At 38.3% G+C, this 19,624-nt stretch overlaps 1 protein-coding gene across 1 annotated transcript in view; it reads right to left on the bottom strand.

The window, feature by feature from the left end:
* fgf11a (fibroblast growth factor 11a) overlaps positions 1 to 19,624 on the bottom strand; it is a 107,694-nt gene that overhangs the window by 9,949 nt on the left and 78,121 nt on the right. The window contains exon 3 of the mRNA XM_055198715.2: positions 11,675 to 11,778. Coding sequence (XP_055054690.1) covers positions 11,675 to 11,778 — 104 coding nt within the window. The remainder of the gene's footprint in view (positions 1 to 11,674; positions 11,779 to 19,624) is intronic.

Here is a 19,624-nt window from a genome sequence, read left to right as displayed (position 1 = left end):
TCTTAAAAAAAAAATACTGATATAGTTGGCTCGATCAGTGCTCATGCAGAGGGCAATCCTAAAACAGCTTACTAAGAACCAGCAATGGGTTTTAACACATGAGCGAGCATTGACCAGCTTGCAGAATAACTGGCTTTAACAGACATGAAGATTCCAGGAATGATTCCCTCAAGAACATTAATATTTGCGCAGTAAAGGAAAACTCTTCCCTGGAGCAGTGAACAATTTTTACAGCTCTTGAAGTTTTAACATCAACTATATGGTTTTGGTAAAGGATGACGATAATGTGCGTTATGGTGTTAATTTGGAGAGATTTCTTGATGATGATCAGAAAAATTAGACCAAAAGCATGCTGTTATATTGTAATGTGTTCCAATTAAACTATAATTGCAAAGTAAAGTGCTTTATTGTAACCAGCAATAGCACCTTTAATTTGGCAGAAAATTAACAAACAGTCTGAATTTCTTTTTTATTTCAGATAAAAGCTATTTCAGAGTTATCATGGCACTTTCTTCAAAAACAAAGAAAAACAGCTCAGATCACTGATATTCTTAAAGCCATTATATAGCCGACGTACAGACTGACCTCAGAACAGGGTGGAAAATGGGTTTTCTTAACACAACACCTGCTCAGCCCTGCAATGCTGACCTCACAACAGCTGGAGTGGTGCATTTGTCCTCTACAGATCTCCTTGACTAGATCCAGCTGAGTATTTGGGGATTTAAAAAAAAGCAGCACTTCATTGGAGGTCCCTTAGATACTGTACTCGCACTTTTTACAGTAACTGTAGTGTACATACACAATTCCATTTTTCTATAGGTGAACATCTGCATACATAATAGCAAGATATTATATTATATTATGAAACGGTTCGTTCCAGTCCTTTCTGTTTGGTAAATAGCTGATTTATTTATGATAAAACACGGCTGTAATCGCTACACTCAACGATTCTGTGTATCACTGCTTAGCAACTTCCCTTTTTAGCTTTTCATAACATATATGTGAAAAATTCATGGTTAGTCAGGGAATATTTTTCCAATGGAAGGAAGGAAAATGAAACCAAACAAAGTGATAGGAACTGAAAAAGAAATTCTAACCGTCATGGCTAGGTCACAAGTGTGCGTATAGATGAGAAAGCATGAGTGTTCAAGGAAGCGCTAAAGTGAATGTGCGATACTGTAGGTGGTCTAAGGTCAGCTGGAATCATTCGGGATCAGCAGTTACAGACTAATTATTTTATCAGTGTGGGTGTGTGGGGACTCAAGGCACAGATTGGGCTGTGTGTTTTTGTGTGTGTGTGTGTGTCAAAGCCAGGGAGCAGAAACACTGTCTACTTGAAATGAGTAATAATACTGCTAGAACCACAGGGCACAACAAAACACAACACACAAACACATCCTGACTCACAGTACAGTACTGTACACCCTTGAGTCTGCAGCTCATCCATTCCAAATCTTTGGCTTATTGTTGGTGTCCAGTCATGCGTACTGAAAACCAACTGCTTACATTATGACACAGAGGACCATACGTCATAGACACAATAATACAGTCAACAACTGTTTACATTAAGCAAATGTGGCATGTAAAATAGAGACAGAGCGCCGTTATGCAAATTTGAAAACCACGCCCACCGGGGGGGAAATCAATCCAACCGTCTCCATTGAGTTTGTATTGCGAGAAGCCGCCTCCTTGTCATTTCTGGCTTATAACAAAAAACTGAATAATGCCTAAAAGCTGCTGTGTGACAATATGTACAGCTAACAAGCCAAAGAACCCAGAAATAAGTTTTTATAAGCTGTCGAGCCGTAAAACCCAGGAGAATAAAGTGGATCGCCGACTACGTTTCCCCCTAGTGGACGCAGTTCTACTAATAGAAGTACTATGAAAAGTTGCCTGTATCCATTTTTGTTTCTTTAAACGCTCGTTTTTTGGGGCGACAGCTTATAAAAACTTATTTACAGATTAAACTTAAAAACAGAATAATACCTAAAAGCTGCTGTGTGACAAGGTGTACATCTACACGCCAAAAAAATAAATAAATAATTTTTTATAAGCTGTCGACTTCAAAAAACGAGCGTTTAGACACAGAAATGGAAACAGGCAACTTTTCATAGTACTCCTATTAGTAAAACTGCGTCCAATAGGGGGAAACGTAATCGGCGATCCACTTTATTCTCCTTAAAGACTGGGTTTTACGGCTCGACAGCTTATAAAAACTTATTTCTGTGTTCTTTGGCTTGTTAGCTGTACATATTGTCCCAAAGCAGCTTTTAGGCATTATTCAGTTTTTTGTTATAAGCCAGAAATGACAAGGAGGCGGCCTTTTGCAATACAAAGTCAATGGAGACTGTTGGATTGCTTTCCCCCCCGGTGGGCGTGGTTTTCAGGTTGTGACGCGCTGCGCTCTGTCTCTATATCAGGTTCATTTTTTTCAGGTTTATGTATTTGTATAGCACATTAAAAACAACAGACGTTGAGCAAAGTGCTTTACATAATAAACACATATAAGGACAGATTTACTAACAGCAAAGCATCATTTTGGCATTAAAGGGGTGGTTCAATGGTATTTCATGCATTCTGACTTATTAACACAGTTATAGATTATATTATTAGATTATTATATTCTTTCCTCATGCTAAAATAGGCAAAGTGTTAAAAAATCAGTTGGGCGTGTCACTTCACCAGGGTTCGTACAAGTTTCAGAAAGTTTTTTCGATTACAGGTCCAGCTGACGTTTCAGGGGTTTCCCCGCCCACCCGTCAATCAGCGGGAGACCCTAGAACTTACAAACATCATATCACACGTCAGCTTTGTTTAATTTCAAGACTCGCCAATGGCATAAAGAAGTGTGTTTTTGGATGTAAGGAGAAGAAAGTCAGCCTTATGGAAACAATGGACATAGTTTATTATCCGGGGTAGCAGCGAAGTTTTGCATGTGTGTTTGATGCACTGGAAGTCCCAACCGGGTCATAAGTTGCATGCGGTAAGTAAGACTGTCTTATGTTGGAAATAGTCGCGTGCATATTATATAAATGACACGAACATGTAGTGAATCATAAGTTAAACAGTGTTGTATAGTGTTGCATGACTCGTACTCGCTCCTCCCGCGGTAGTAACTCCTTCTTAATTTTTTCGTACGTTATCGGAAAGATTCGTAAAGCTAATCTTTCTTTTATAAATCTGATTAAACTAAAGACTCTTCGGAGATATAAAGGATGTAATACTACTCTATAGGTATTCCAGATTAACATCAGGAATGCAGAAACAGCCTGTGTTATATGAGCTTTATATAACGACTGGTGGGATTTACTAAAGTGCATAATTAGCGCTGAAAAGATGTGGCACTGTAAAAAAAATCTGTAAAAAAACGTAAAAATTCCGGCAGCTGGGGTGCCGGAAAAATACCGTAAAATAATGGGCACAATAAATGACAGAAATTTTCCGTAATACAAAAATACTGCTTTTTTCTGTAATTTTACATTTTATTTTTGCCACTGACCTTATTGCATATCTAGGAGTTTCCCTCTTAGATTCACACAACGCAATTTACCTTTTTTTTTGCGTGTGTGATATGAAAAAAGCATGTCTTAAATTGCTTTGCGCAAGAAATGGCTGCAATTATTGCTGAAAAATGCCATCAAATGCAAAAGAGTACAAATAAGCCAACAAATGAGATTTAAATGCATCAATTGTAGATCTGACATAGAAAGGTAAACTATTCCATAAACGAGGTACAGTATGTATGCAACAACACTAATGTATTCTGATGCTGTACTCTGTGCACAGCCTGATAATGTCATTTTTAATGTCAGTTGTTATCGCAGAATAAATCCCAATATGGTGATCAGGACATGGGTCTTGTATAACAACTGGGGATTTTTATAACAACTGGCTGAATGTACATTACCTCATGTAATACACAGCTACTTCGTGTGAGTAAATATATAGACAAAAGAAACTGATTTATTTTATTACCTTATCTTTAAGAAATGCAAACCCTCTATGGGGAAAACTCATAACGGCTTTAAGCCAAGACATGTTAAAGTTGCTAAAAATGCTAAACTGGTTTAATCATTTGTAATAAAATATCATGTGACCCTATCTGAGAAATCCAGGCTAAATGTAAATGGTAATGTATAGCCAGCCGCTTCGTGTCAGGTCTGATCACACTGTCGGTGCTTATTTCGCAATAAAAACCATCTGTCTGTACATTATCCCACTTTTTACATGGCTATTTACCTCATAAGTAAGAAAAAGAACTTTAAATAGTGATTTGAAATATTAGCTTATTTTTACCGTAAGGACAAGACGTTCACATGTCATGATTCATGAACATGCTATTTGGTTGAATAATTTGTAAATATAATGTCATATATGTTATTAATAGACATATTTATATTACATTTTTGTGTAATATTAAACTGTACCTGTCAAAATGATTTGTAGCATCCGGGTTACCGTGTCTGTGTGTTATTAGTTTTTCAAGCGGTTATCTGGTAATAACAACCCTGCAAATGAAGTGACTGGCCAATCAAAATGAAGCATTCCAACGTGCCGTCTAATAACTGGAAATAACAAACCTCAGAATGTCGCAACTGGCCAATCAGAATCAAGCATTTCAGAGTGCCGCGTGATAACAGTATTTAAATATTTTTATTTAAACTTCTGTTACATTTTTGTCGGATACAATACTTGTGCTACCTAAGTAAAACCTTCCACAATTTTAAGTTGTTGTCTCCCTCTTACAGACATCTTATGTGATAAAGTAATTCCTGTCTGCGGAAATGCGGAAAACACGGACGGGATCATGGAATCCGAGCATAAAAATGGAGTTTACTATACAACGCCTAATGTCAAGGAATTTTGCATTCAGTCATACAACTCATTTTCAAATACTAGTTTTTTGTTTCATTAGCAAATGACAGAAATGCGTAGAAACATTTTTCTTTTGTATAATTTTACGTAAAGAAAAAATTATGCGTTATGCATTGCAAACAATGATAAGCGCATCCGCCTTGCTAGAGCAGTCACGTGCCACCACTGATAAAACCAAAAACATGGAATTTACAGGATAATTCCGGTACTTAACACTTTGAGTCTCATTTCTGCTTTGTTTTGCATGAACTACAGTGATGGACACTGAAATTTTGACAATGGGTCGTGTTTTGACTTTTTGACTCGTTTAGAAGCGTCTCTTGACTGCTTCAGAATTGAAGTCAAGGGCCATGCACAAACATGTCATTAAAACAACACTTAACATTCATTTTCAAAACTGTGCTACTCACCGAGTGGTTTGTGGTGTTCGTTGATTATTAAAAACAAATATAATGGCGCAATGTATGATTTCAATCCGTGTTATTTGCTACAGTGGAACTATTTTTTCAGATACCTCACAACCGTGTATATACTTCCGCTCTATATTTGAGTCTGAAGCGTTAGCACACTCCCGACCACTTGATGGCGACAACCACTTTGCCGTACAAGGTAGCTGAACGGAACAGTTACAATCGAGCTCAACTTCAAACCGGCTGGTCACTGAGCCATCAAATATGGGAAAAAATTCTTCTGAGAGAAACCGAGCAAAAAAACTACAACCACATGTAAACAGACCCCTTTTCCGTCTCCAGCGGCGGAATGATGTATTAGCGAGCTATGAGTCTTCCTAGAGAAGTAAATGGAATTTTACAAAATGCCAAATAAAACACAACAGAAACTGTATTTCGCTAAACTACTTGTTTTTGGTTATCAACGAACACCGCGAACCGCTCGGTGAGTGGCGCAGTTTTGGGGGTGAACGTTGGGTGTTGTTTTGATGACGTGTTTGTGCGTGGCCCTTGACCTCCATTCTGAAGCAGTCAAGAGACGCTTCTAAACCAGTCAAAAACTCAAGACACGACCCATTGTCAAAATTTCAGTGTGCATCACTGTAGTTCATCCAAAACAAACCAGAAATGAGACTCAAAGTGTTAAATACCGGAATTATCCTTTAAGAATAAATAAAACGTAATATGGGAAAAATAAAAGCGATTTCATATGGCCCTATATACGGTACATGTATGTATACATTTGGTAGCAATACCTTGCACATTTGAGGTATAAATATGAACTCTTCAGGTGCAAAAGTGTACTTTTTGAAAGGGGACCACCCCAGTGACAGCTAGAGACCACTTTTTGACAATTGTGTTATATGGAAGGGAAAGGGAGACATGGCAAAGCCAAAGGGACAGAAATGAAAAGGAAAAATAAAAACTTTGTCATGAAAAACCTGGCCAGTTCAACAAAATCTGCTCCAATTCTGTCAGGTCACCTCTATCAGTGCAAATACTGTATGCATCTGTGTGTGTATGTGTATAGTGTCTCTTTCTCACCTTCTTTTGTGTTCCTGGCCCAGGAGGGCTTCCACTGAGTGTTGAGTTTAAAAAATAGGTCAGGTTATAGAGACAAAGCACTATTTTTATCAGAAAGCAATTTCCAGTGCCCCCCTACAGGTAAGACAGCAATGATACAAAGTTCCCCAAATACCTTAACCTTTACCTACAACCCTCACCAGATCTAACCTCAGGAGATGCACAGAGGGCAGGAATGAAGGATGAGAGGAAGTTAAACATGAAACGCACCCCTTCACCTTCAGAAAATCTCAACAGAGACACAATAAAGCACACAGGAAAAGCAGACAGAGAATGAAAAAATAATGAAACTGCGTGATGAATGCAACCCAATTGGCAGTGCTCAGCATGCTTTCTCTTGTCAATCCATCTGTTTCTCCGTTTTTATGGATGATGATGGTCTTTGCTCTTGCTGTAGGACACCCTGCTGGCCTGTACTACTCCCTGCTTCTGCTACCAAACTCTTTCCTCTTCCTATCTTTTCATCAACCATGTTCTTTCTTATTCCTCTCAAGCATCACTATTTGATCAGAAGAGAGAAGACTATGTTCCTACAAAAGCACACTCGTGAGACAGAATAATGAGAAATATCATTAAAAGCAATGCTACAGTTTCAGCATGTTTAAGATGTGCTGTGTAGTTTCTAAAAAGTTAGTGAGATGATTTTATTCTGAGCGGGTGGTCTGTTGTGATTACACACATGCATAATTCCTCAAATCGTGTGGCTTGTTCAGCAGAATTTGTTATATTAGGGATCTGACTTATGAATTTCACCCTAAAAGATTATTAAAAATGGACAGCCATATTTAAGAGTATGATGGAGATTTGGGGATGAGTTATTTTGTCTTTAGCAGGCACTGTGATTAAAAGTGCACAGCAACATGCTAAATACCATTGAGAACTGACATGTAACAATGTTAGAGAAATAAGAGACAGGAATACAGGAAAAAAGTGTCTGAGAACAACCAAGTAGAAAATTAAATCTCACAGAGAGAGAAGAAGAAAGGCTTTAGGTGTGTTTGAGTGATTTAGTCTCCATGTCTGAGCTTGTCAGCCTGGAAAACATGAATTATTGATAGGCTTCGTTTAGGGCAGTTATGGAGAGGCTATGTGCTCAGGCCATTTGATCCAACAATACACTCGCACAGAAGTGGGTTTGTGACAATGTAAAGTTATGTAATACCACAAATGTGTGTGTGTGTGTACCTGGTAATTATCACGTTGTGGGGACCAATTGTCCCCAAAAAGATAGGAATACCAGTGTTTTTGTGACCTTGTGGGGACATTTTGACGTCCCCATGAGGAAACAAGCTTATAAATGAAACAAAATAATGTATTTTGAAAATGTGAAGTAGTAGAAGGGTTTCTGTGATGGTTGGGGTTAGGGAATGGGGTAGGTTAGGGGAATAGAATATACAGTTTGTACAGTACAAAATGCATTACACCTATGGAATGTCCCCACAAAACATGGAAACCAGAATGTGTGTGTGTGTGTGTGTGTGTGTGTGTGTGTGTGTGTGTGTGTGTGTGTGTGCTTGCGTGCGTGCGTGCGTGCGTGCGTGCGTGCGTGCATGTGTTTATATATACATAATAATTACACACAGCACAAATTCATATATTATGCAAAAAAAATACTTTTACTATGTATGAGATTGATCTTAATCTATGCCCAGCACTAATTATAATCCTGACCAACTATATATTGTTGGACAGCTCTAGAAATCTAGTTTTTATAATTCAAGGGCATTTAATTATAGACATTGTATAATGACAGTAATTTTGGTTAAATGTCACTGACCCTGTAGAAATTATTATATATTTATAATATCCATCAAAATAATGGATATATTTTTAAAAAATCAACAACCTATCATTGGAAATCTCTAGGAATGTAGTTTTCATATTTCAAAACCTTTAATAATAATGCAAATGACAGTAATTTATTAATTTGTGGATGAGATTATGCAGCTAACCATTGACACCTAGTGGCCTTTGTTGGTTTAGCCACTAAAAGTGACAAACCAATTTTTGGGGATTTTAACTTGAAATTTGGATTAGAACTAGTTGAGACTTTTAGCTGAGGCATTTTGGGCATAAAACATTTTCATTTTTATGTTTTTAAATATAAAATATATAATTCATTGCATTACTATTTTTTATATAAATTTTAACTGCTAGAACAATTTTTATTATTTTTTATTTAGTATTCACAGATAACAACTTGAAAGTGTCTTCTTTAAAAATAGATTATTTTTTTATATTATTTGAAGGTGCACATCACCTTTTCACCCCCCACTCAAAAAGGGTTAAAGCAACACAGAGACAACAACTTATTGCAAACATATCCATCCGCTCTGCCAACGAGCACCGTCTTGTGGTACCATCCCAAAAATGGAGGAAAAAAATCGCAATCACGTACCTTCTCTGTTCCACATCTGTGGAATCTGCCTGTTGTGACAAGATCTATTGATTCTTAAGAATCGCCTAAAACCCATCTCTTCCACCAACACCTCACTTACTAAAACTGAGTTCAATATCCTTGTTTATTTTTTAACTAAAAAAGGTTAAATTGTCATGTCAACTAGAGCCCTGCACGGGCCAAAAACTCCAGCCCTAACCCGGCCCTGGCCCGAAGTGTTCAAGCCCTACCCGACCCCAGCCCGACAATGCCTGCATTTTTTTCAGCCCAAACCCGACCTGACCCAACACCAATATCAATCACTTTTAAGCTCTCTCTGACGCGCGCGCTCTTTGATGCGCGCGCTCTCTCTCTCTCGGACACGCGTTCTCAAACATAATAAGAGGTGAAGTATAGCTTTAGCTTACAGAAATGCTTATTGCTTTAATGAAGGGAGTTATAATAGTTCATTGTTCACAGTTCATATTTATGATCTTAGTCCATTTGAACATTTTTGTACGAACTGACTGTATTCTTCAGAAAAACACTAAATAACTTATCTTCCCTTACCTGTCGCTGTTTAGTGTGCAATTAATTGATAAAAATTAGTATGACGTTAATTTTTAAAAGGGTGCGAGGTCTGTGCACGTCCTCCGCTAGCAACACAGAAATAGCAAAAAGCGCAATCGGCTAAAGGAGCATTAAATATTAATATGACGTTGATTAACAAAACATCGATTAAAATTAAGAGACAAATTATATGAAACGAAATTCATTTTAAAGTAGCAAGAAAAACTTAAATTAAACTCTAAAATAATGTCTGACCCATTACAATTCTCCCTTGTAAAAATTAACTTGATTTTTAAAGTTGAACCTACTTTTTTGCAGTGTTCATGGCACATTATTCAACGGTTAGTGATGCCAGGCAATCATTCCTCACCAAACAATAAATAAAAAATAATAATTTAATTACAAAACAAGCCAAAAACCGAATTCAAGAAGTCAACAATTGAGATTTTCTAGGATAAGGGTTCTCTCTCTTTTATCCTCTCTTATTGTATTTTTTCAGGTATGGTCATTTCCCTCTGTAAAAAATGGGTCACTTTTCTTCCCATGAGGAGGGCACATGCTCTACAGATGCTCTCCTCATAAGATAAAAGAGAGAGAACGAGATTCAATTCTAATAACGCAAAAAACGAACGTGCGTTCTTGTGGAGATTGGTCTTACCAGGCGACCTTGAAAGAATTAACTAAGAAGGTCGCGAGAACACAGAACACACTTGTGAGAATTGAGATGTGTGCGATCTTCTTATTGGTCACCTGACCTCCAGCATTGTTTTGCCGCAATGACTTATGCGTCGTAAAGCGATTTCAGCGCGCAAGTCTGCACTCGATGCATCCTCGATATCAAGAACACATCCGGGTATTTTCACGCGTCCTCTGTACTTGCGTTCTTGAGAATTGGAATTGAACTTCAGCGGTTAATGATGACACAGAGCGAGAAGGACGCAAGAACGCTGAAGAATGCATATTGAGAAACAGACACAATGTTTTTACTCATCCCAAAATATTCCTCATTTAGTACATCATGTTCGAGCTAAGTTGTTTTTATTAGTTGTGAGCTTCATTAAAGACACAATGCAATCAAAATGGAATTGTTGTGACTTCTTGTCCATGTCTATTAGTAACTATGCTAGTGTACTCCCAAAGGTTGACAAAATTAATTTACACAAAAATGAAGTGTTTCTATTTTGGGAGAATAGATCATTGATGACTAATACTGTACCATATTGCACTGCACAGATCTATGCTCAAATGATGTCTTAGAAAGTTTAGAAAGAAAAGTTTGCTTGCAGTTTTGAAGCCACTGTACATACTATACCTCTCTTAAACTTCTTAAGATCTTTGTACACATATTTGTCAATCTGTTGCAAAAATAAATCACGGAAAAAGTCTTCATAAAGTTAGCACTAGTCACTATGTTTAGCACAAAACTGTATAATCTTTGGTACCCAAAGGTCGCAAGTTCGATTGTCATGGCCGGCAGATTGCAACGAGGTGCACCTGAGGCACCTTAACCTCAGTTGCTCCTCGGGCGCTGCAGCTCAACTGCTTCGTGGGTGCATGTGTAGATTTTAAGTATGGGCTACCATCACGTCACTTTCACTTTCAATCTGGGTTTATATAATTCCATCTCTTTGTATTCCACACTTTGTTTGTCATACTTTGAGCTGCGACACAGAATGGATCAACTTGTCAGACGCTATTCTGAATTCTGGCGTTCACTTGTATGGTGCTTTTAAATGTCAAATACGGCTCAAGATGCTTGCCACACAGAAAATACAACCCAATTTTGGAGGCAGTGTGTAAACGTGATTGACACAATGTGGGGTCAGATTTCTTTTTTAACATACAAAAATTTTGGACAAGAATTTCAGACGTGTGCAGAGATCAAAGGTGAGAGAGAGAGAGAGAGAGAGAGAGAGAGAGAGAGAGAGAGAGAGAGAGAGAGAGAGAGAGAGAGAGAGAGATTTCTACAATACACAACAATGCACCTCCTTGATAAGACCAATTTTATAATTTAACTAGTAGAAAAATATGGAGGATTAATGAAGTGTGCCCCATTGCTCCCCGGGCGCTGCAGTGATAGCTGCCTATTGCTCCGTGTGTGTGCGTGTGTGTTCACTACTCACTGGATGGGTTAAATACAGAGGTCAGACATTCCATACATTGTCAAATATGTGATGTCACTTTCACTTTATTAGTACCACTCCACTCATAATCAAAGGGAAAGCATTTGCTTCCTTGAATGAAATTCTAATGTTAACCTCATGTGTTATAGGGCAGATCTGGTTGTAGGTTTGTAACCTGTGTTGTGTTTTAAACATACTGATGTGTAGAGGTAGCCCTCGCTGTTCATGCCGATGTAGAGGCCTGTCTTGGTGCTCTGGATGGCAACTATCCTCAGACCCACAGGAATCAAGTTGAACAACACTGCAATTCAGATAGAAAAATACATTTAAAACATCAGTGTGAGCAATTTCACTGCTTACAAAAAAATACTGAACGATTCTCAACGTTTTTATTTAAAAAATGGGAATTTTCTCTACAAGACCCAAAAAACGAAGAATCTTCTAGGAATACAAACCCAGCTGAAATGAGCTTTCATATTCTGCGAGACACATTAAAGAGAAACTAAGAAATCTCCTTGCACCTCACATCTTTTGTTCTATCATCATTCTGCCAGCTGTGGCCAGCAGGATTTCTAGTCTTTCCAAAACTGGAATGTTAGCTCCAAAAGGGTGAATTTGGTGTGACACTTCAACTGTGTGACATTTAAAAGCCTTTTGTGGTGAGGATAAGAGTTTGGCATTTTTCAGTGTGGAGTGTTGACCGAGGAGGCCAGTGGTCTCGAGCGACATGTTGACTTTAGCAGTATTGACAAATCGCAGACGGCAACACGTCTCCATGGAAAAAATGCAGATTTAATCAGTGTCATGACAAATGCGGGCATGACAATGCAGACCTCAAGTGAACCCGAAACCCGACGGCCTTAAAGAAAAGCGTTTGCTGAATAAAAATCAGTCAAGAGCAGATTAAAGGAATAGTTTAAAAATTATAGTTTACCTAAAATGAAAATTAGCACATGGTTTACTCAACACCAGTAAGTCACGTTTAAAGAGCACCTATTGTCTGATTCATGTTTTTGCATTTCCTTTGGTGTGTAGGTGTGTATTAGTACATGTTTATGTTAACGATATGCAAAAAGTACAAACCCCAAAGTAAACAATGACGCAAGTTATCGTCTCCAACGTAAACCTGTGGGCAGGGCTCAGGGCGTGGCAATCAAAGGGGCGGGGCATATGCGTCATTATGAAAATTAAAATATGTGTATTTAAAAACTTAATTTTGAAGAAACTATGACAGAAAATGAACACATTCTAGATTATTAATGAATTAAATGTTTTTAACAGGTACCTTTAATGGGAATAGCTGCTTGATGAAGTGAAACTAAAGGGTTAATAAACACAAACTAAAGCAGATGTTGTAGAACGTCTGGTGAACGATGATATATGGCGCAAAAATGGCAAAAACTGATTATTTCCCACTAATAATTACATTATCTTAAAGGAGTGTAACTACAGTACTGTAGCATGTAAATAATGCACATAAATAAAGTAAGCAAAAGCGCTTAACAATTATATTGAATCAACAGGCACGTAAAAACTAGCTAGCAGGTTGCTCAAACAATCACCAGCTAACTTACTTTAAATTTGCAAGAACTATAGACGAATACAATAACAGGCTTAAATAAATCCAAAACATACGTCGACTTACAGTACAGTTCTCACAAGTATTTTATCATCTGGCTATCCTCCAGACAGTGACGGACCATGTGTTTATCTCATTTTGGCCGTGTGGCGCGTGTGCATGCTCGCGGTGTGAAGCGCGTATGCGCTATTCACCGAGATGTTTTATCAAATGGCTAGTTATCCTCCAGACAGTGACGGTCCGGACCACGTCTTTCTCAATTCTGCCGTGTGGCGCTCGTCCCCGCTCGCGGTGTGAAGAGCGTATGCGCTATTCTCCGAGATGCACTTGACAGCCTTTTGTGCAGCAATTTTTTTTTTTGGACGACCTAGTTAAGGCGGTAGAGTTTCCAAGCTTAGGCGGGCCGCCTGAACTGAAATGTGCTGCGGGAAACCCTGCCTCTTTTCTAGGACTAGAACAAACACCTGGACTGTAGGCAACAGTTTACTTCTTGTAGACAAGACCGACATTATCAAAGATCCTCCCACTCTGACTAACAGCCTGTAAGTTAACTCCTGTTAGCATTGCAATGTGCCCGAATCTTTCAAACATGGTGACGTCACATTTCCGGCTGAGGTCAGAATAGGGGTGGGCGATAAACCGGTAGACATGATTAACCGGTAGAAATTTGTCAACCGGTAGAGATTTTGGACTATCATCTCTATCGAGGTTACGCGCCCACGTCACGCTCCTGTGCGCGTGGTCACGGAAACATAACATTTGTACACGTATTTAAGCACCGCAGTTTTAAAACAAGTTATTTTAAGCCATTGAAACAAACAACAGATCTATATGCGTGCGCTCTTTCTGTCTGTGAGGAGCGCGCAAGTCGCGCAAATGCTCCTCTTTCTGTCTGTGAGGAGCGCAAGTCGCGCAACCGCTGCTCTTTCTCTCTGTGAGTATCCTCATAAACACGACCATTTAGGGCTTAAGAGAAAGTGAACGGCTAAAAGAGAAAACGCATGTGTAACATACAGTAGGGTTCGGACTTTGGTCTTAAAGGGGAAGTTACCTAATTTTGCTCCTGCCTGTCACTCATGTTTATGAAATCTCTCACTGCTCTTGGCCAAATCACTTTTCTACCTTAAATAAAATATACATAGTAAACATAATTATTTATTATAATTCCTTCATCATTGACTGTTTATCTTCAGAGAGCTTGAGTTTTGTTTGTTTTTATCTTCTTTTATGTTTGTATAAGGTTTTTGCGAGAATTATGAACATTTCTATGGTATTAAATATTTTAATAACAGAAAAACCTTATTAAAACATATAAAAACCGCTACCATGATACATATAATTATCATGATATAAAATTAATCCTATCGTGATAGAAGATTATGGTCATATCGCCCACCCCTACGCCAGAAGTATTCAGGCCAATCACAACGTACAGATTAGCTGGCCAATCAGAGACACAGTGCTTTTTAAATCGATGAGTTTTGTACAAACATCAGTGCTTTTTCGGAAGAGACAGTAACAATAACAATGAAATAGGTGCCAATTAAATCTTAAACATGCTCACATTATGAGATTTGAAAGTCATGGTGCATCACACACTACAGGATAGTATTCAGTATATCATGCCAGAGCGAGCACTTCACATCACCTCACGTGAAGCGAATGTAAACGAATAGAGATTGTGACACATTATTTTTAATGTTTACACTAAAACCTCATACACTAGCAGCTTTCTACAATCACCTGGTGTGTTATTTCTTGTTATTGCGATATAAAATGATAAAGTAAGGATCACGTAAAAAGTGAAAAAAAATCATAATCATAAAACAAAATAAAAGGTTTATCAAAGGCAACGGCTCAAGTCTAAGGTAATGTACCTGTGGAATTACTTTAATCTTGGGCTGTAAATGTCCTTCTGGCGACAGACATTTTATATAGAAGCACCTGGCCAATATGGCCAACTAGAGATGAAAATATACAGCAGATATAATTTCCTCACCATTGCCCCCTTTAGAACACTAAAACTCACAATGTTTTACTAATGTCATATCAACATTTAACAACCACCATTCAGCAGAATGAGAAAGCAGAGTTTACAGAGAGAAATAAAGAAGCTATGAAAGTCATCGAGATATCAAAGCAAAGCTCTTGACAGTGTACTAACTTAATGTGCTGAGGCATATTGAAAAAAGAAAAGCAAGATTATCCATAATAGAGAGACAAGGAGAGGGAGAGAGAGAAGATGATCGACGGGCAAGTTCAGTTTTGGTCTCTGTCCTGCAATGAACCATTGGGACCCCACCCATACCCCATAATGCCAAGCACAGATCGACATTGAAGGAGGCAGATCTACTGTAAGGTTGCCGTGCACTTCTTTAAACCTCTGAGAGTAACCAAGGCAATATAGCAAGATTGACAGACGCTTTGGGGTGACAAGACACCATATACAAACACACTGACACGCGTATACAAACTGAAGCAGACTCATCCCTACCCAAAGTCACACACGGATACACACAGATGCGCACGTGCATAAACATGCTGACTCATGCACAAACACATGTTTTTCTGTAACTGACACTTTATTGTGACAACTAAAAATTAAAAAGCCCTAAAAGCTGTTTTCCCGTTCATCTGCACACAAGCACTATTCTGCCCCTCTTGTGTTCATCTCCCAACACTGAAAAAATGTGATTATTGTAAAAGCAATATAATCAAAACGTAAAGATGTGGTGGACAGAAAGAATACTGTAAGTAAAAAACAGGGGTGAGGTCAGAAGCTGCATTGCCTATTGTGGAAACAGAGAATGGTAAAATTCAATCATGTAATACCGTAAGAGCCTTTAAAGAATGTACTGTGGATCTCCTTGTTCCTGGTTGTTGTTACTTGCAGTGCCTATGTTGCCTATGTTCGGACTGTGGTAGGAAAAAGGAGTCCCAGAGTAAACCCGGTAAACAAATGTAACACGACATTAGCTAAGTTTCCATTCACTTGTCAATCGAATTATCTGAAGTTCGGTTAAAAAACGTATGCGAATAAAGCTGGTGAAAGTGTGTTTCCATCCAACGGCTTTAAAGCGAATAAAAACCTGTGCGTAATGACGTCACATGCTGGTTTGCGATCAAATTGGTATATCGAATTGATTTGAGACATTTGAAGGTGTTTCCATTCATTTTCGCACTGAATCGCACAATATTCAAGCAAACATTTGCGAACAAAGTTTTGCTAGACAAATTTGGGGCATTTCACAAGTTATAAGTGCTTATGTGCCAGCTGAGCTGATAGAGACATATCAAGCTATAATAATAAGAAAATTACGTTAACATCAAATTGCTATGATGATGCAGATGCATGTAAATGCCCAACGACAACGGAGGCATTAACGTGAAATGATAGTCCGGATCAATTCTTAACGTAAATGAGGACGAAAAAATATCTTTAGAGTTGTTAATAAGCCAATAAAGCTACGAGGGTTCTTTGGCCGAGGATCCATCTCATCAAGGTCGAATTTGCTTTTATTTTCCCTCCGGCACCGTTGCGAGATAACTCTCTTTTTTGAAACACGTATCGCTGTTTGAACGCCTCATTTACTCCGGAGGACGTCCCACTTCTTGTCATAATAACCATTGTTGGACATTTCCTTCGCGAGTTCCTGATAAATTGTGGCATTTCTTAGATTTTTGCTATCTAAAATAGAGCTGTAATCGAACCCGAAAGTATATTTAGATTGACAGCTTTTTAAAAGCCTGACCCCGTTTACAGCCATACATTATTCAAATTTGCGCACGCAAACAGCTTTTATCAAGAATGAGTAATTTACACAGGTTTTAACATTATATATTAATGACTAACTGGGCTACACGTCACTTGGAAGTTGAAACAAAGAAAAAAAATAAGTTATCTGTAACATCGTAACATCTCGTTCTAAATAGGCATATGCAATACATTATAGGCCAACATGCCAATAAAAACCATTATTTCTTAACGAATTAAATTAAGATAATACATTCTGAATAAGATGGTTATTTGGGAATAACGAAATTAGGATAAAGGTTCTGTGGTATTTGCTTCGGCACTTTCTTTACATTAATGCCAACATTAGTCTATATCCTCTGTCTAAATTATGTATTTAAGACTAAGTAATATGTAGTTATAAATTAAAAAACCTTTACTCACCAAGATTAGGCATTTTTGTTGAGGTAAATGGCTTCCGCGTCGTCAATATTGAACTTGACCGCTCATTTACCGTGCAAAGGCGGAGCACGAGCCCGTGTAAAATGTTAGAAATGAAGCCCGAATCCGACCGAACCCGTCGGGTTTGGGCAAAAATCTTCAGCTCTATAGCCGTTATTTTCTCTGCTAAATTAAATTTAAAATGAATCTCGTCTCGTCGTTTGTCCACTTACATCTGACTTTGTTGACACACGCCATTTGTGCCACCAGAGCGGAAATGACCTAAAACTTTTTCTTCTTGTTTTGTGTGTGGGTTGCAACCATAAAAGGACCTAAACGTTAATCGCAAATCATTATTTATTCGGTAAATAACGTTTCCATCAGCGTTTATCGGATAAGCCATATATCGATCAAGATAAAATCCGATGAGATCGAACGTATTTCTTTTGAGTCGATATTCATGAAATTCAATCGAATTTTACTGTTTACATAACGCATTTTTCATTCGATATCACTTAATTCGGATAAAAACATGTGGATGGAAACATGACTACTGACGTTTTTTAACAAAAGGTTAAAGGAACAGTTTACCCAAAAATGAAAATTAGCCAATAATTTATTCACCTCCATGTCATCCTAGTTGTATATAACTTCCTTTCTTTAGCTGAACAAATTTGGGGGCTGTGTACACTTGTTTTCTTTCGATCGGATCACAAGTGGATGACGCTAAAGACAGGTGTGAACGGTGTTCAAAACATTTTAAGCTCGTCCACTTTTGACCACATTCAAACCACAGAGGTTTTGTGGTGCAAACGCGCATGTGTTCGAACAGGGTCGCCGTGATTTTACCAAGTAAGATGTGATCCTGGATCAACATTTTTTGTGGATCCTGGATCAACGTTTTAATCAAAGATACCCCAACCTACCCTTAACTCAAACCCTAACCATTTTTAAACCCTTAAATTAGTGTGAAATAATAGTTTGAGGGGTATTTCTTAAAAGCCCCTAACCCAATTCTTAACCTAAATCTAACATACACACTAATCCTAATCCTGCAATCTGATTGGTTAATGAAAATGTTGATCCAGGATCAACAATGGTGTTGATCACATCTTACTTGGTGAAATCACGTTCACCGTTCGAACAGCCACAAGAGACCGCCTAATTTCCACCCATTTATCTAATCTGAGGTAGCGAGCACAATGTTTTACATCTTTTCTGACTTCTAGCAAGAACACGCAGTGTACAGCGCTATCTTTAGGCTTTATTGATTAAAACAATGCGGCTGATTTCCGCATCTTTCATTAGTTTCATTTTGCTAGCATGTGAAAGTTGCTCGATCTTTTTTCATCCATTGCACTGAAATATCATAGAAAGCGCTTAAATATACATGTACAAAACACTGTGCAGCATGTTTACTTACAACACAAGCAGCGGACCCTGACATAATGTTAGTTTGTGTCCATATAAACTCGTCATTACTCCAGCTCGCGTTTAAATGGCAGAGAGACTCGCCCACCGTCTCGACAGACCACCCCCTCAAAGTATTCAGGACAGAAGCGGTCAAAAGTGGACAAAAGACATGGACTTAAATACCAGGTGCAAATGGAATGCGTCACTCCACTTGTGATCCGATCTACGAAAACACATCTTAATACCAAGTGTAAACAGCCCCTTACTGCGAGTTCACACCAGCCACATTTGAGGCGTCAAATTGGCGTCTACCGCATCTAGTTTGCCGCTTGAACATTTTGAGTTTACTTGCTTCATTCGCGTGTGAAAGCCGCACTTGAAATTCTAATCATCGGAGGGGCTTCTGTGACTCCGCTCGCTTCCTGTAATCATGCCACTACTAGAGCAAGCGCCTAATTGGTTAACGCGGCGCGTTTTTCCGGAAAAGTAAAAAAATTTCTACTTGTACGTTTCCAGTGGCAAAGCTCAATTCGCACCATTCATGCATACTAGACACAAGAATTCTATGCGATGCGCTAAACGCCTCATTCGCACTGTGAGACCTCCAGACGCGTGTCAACGCATCTTCACATTGACTTAACATTGAAATCACTAGCGCTTGACGCCTCTATCGCGGCTGGTGTGAACGCAGCATTAGAGTTAGGGTTATTAAATAATATCCCCATCATGGATGCCCATCCATCATCAGAGAAAGGAATCCAAATGACTCCAGTTAATATAACTATTTTGAAGTAAAACAATATGTTTGTGAGGGAAAACGATTTGTATTTAGATTTCATTAAGAGGTTGATTGATTTATTTAGTTTAAATTTAAACTGCATGAGTTGCTACACGCAAGTGAGTTTCATGACTAGATGTCAGATGCATTGTGATGAAATGCAGTTACGGCACATGCGAAAACCAATGATAGTCTTACATATT

Source organism: Misgurnus anguillicaudatus, chromosome 21 (assembly GCF_027580225.2).
Source record: "Misgurnus anguillicaudatus chromosome 21, ASM2758022v2, whole genome shotgun sequence".
NCBI lineage: Eukaryota > Metazoa > Chordata > Actinopteri > Cypriniformes > Cobitidae > Misgurnus > Misgurnus anguillicaudatus.
This window is presented reverse-complemented; position numbering and strand designations above follow the sequence as displayed.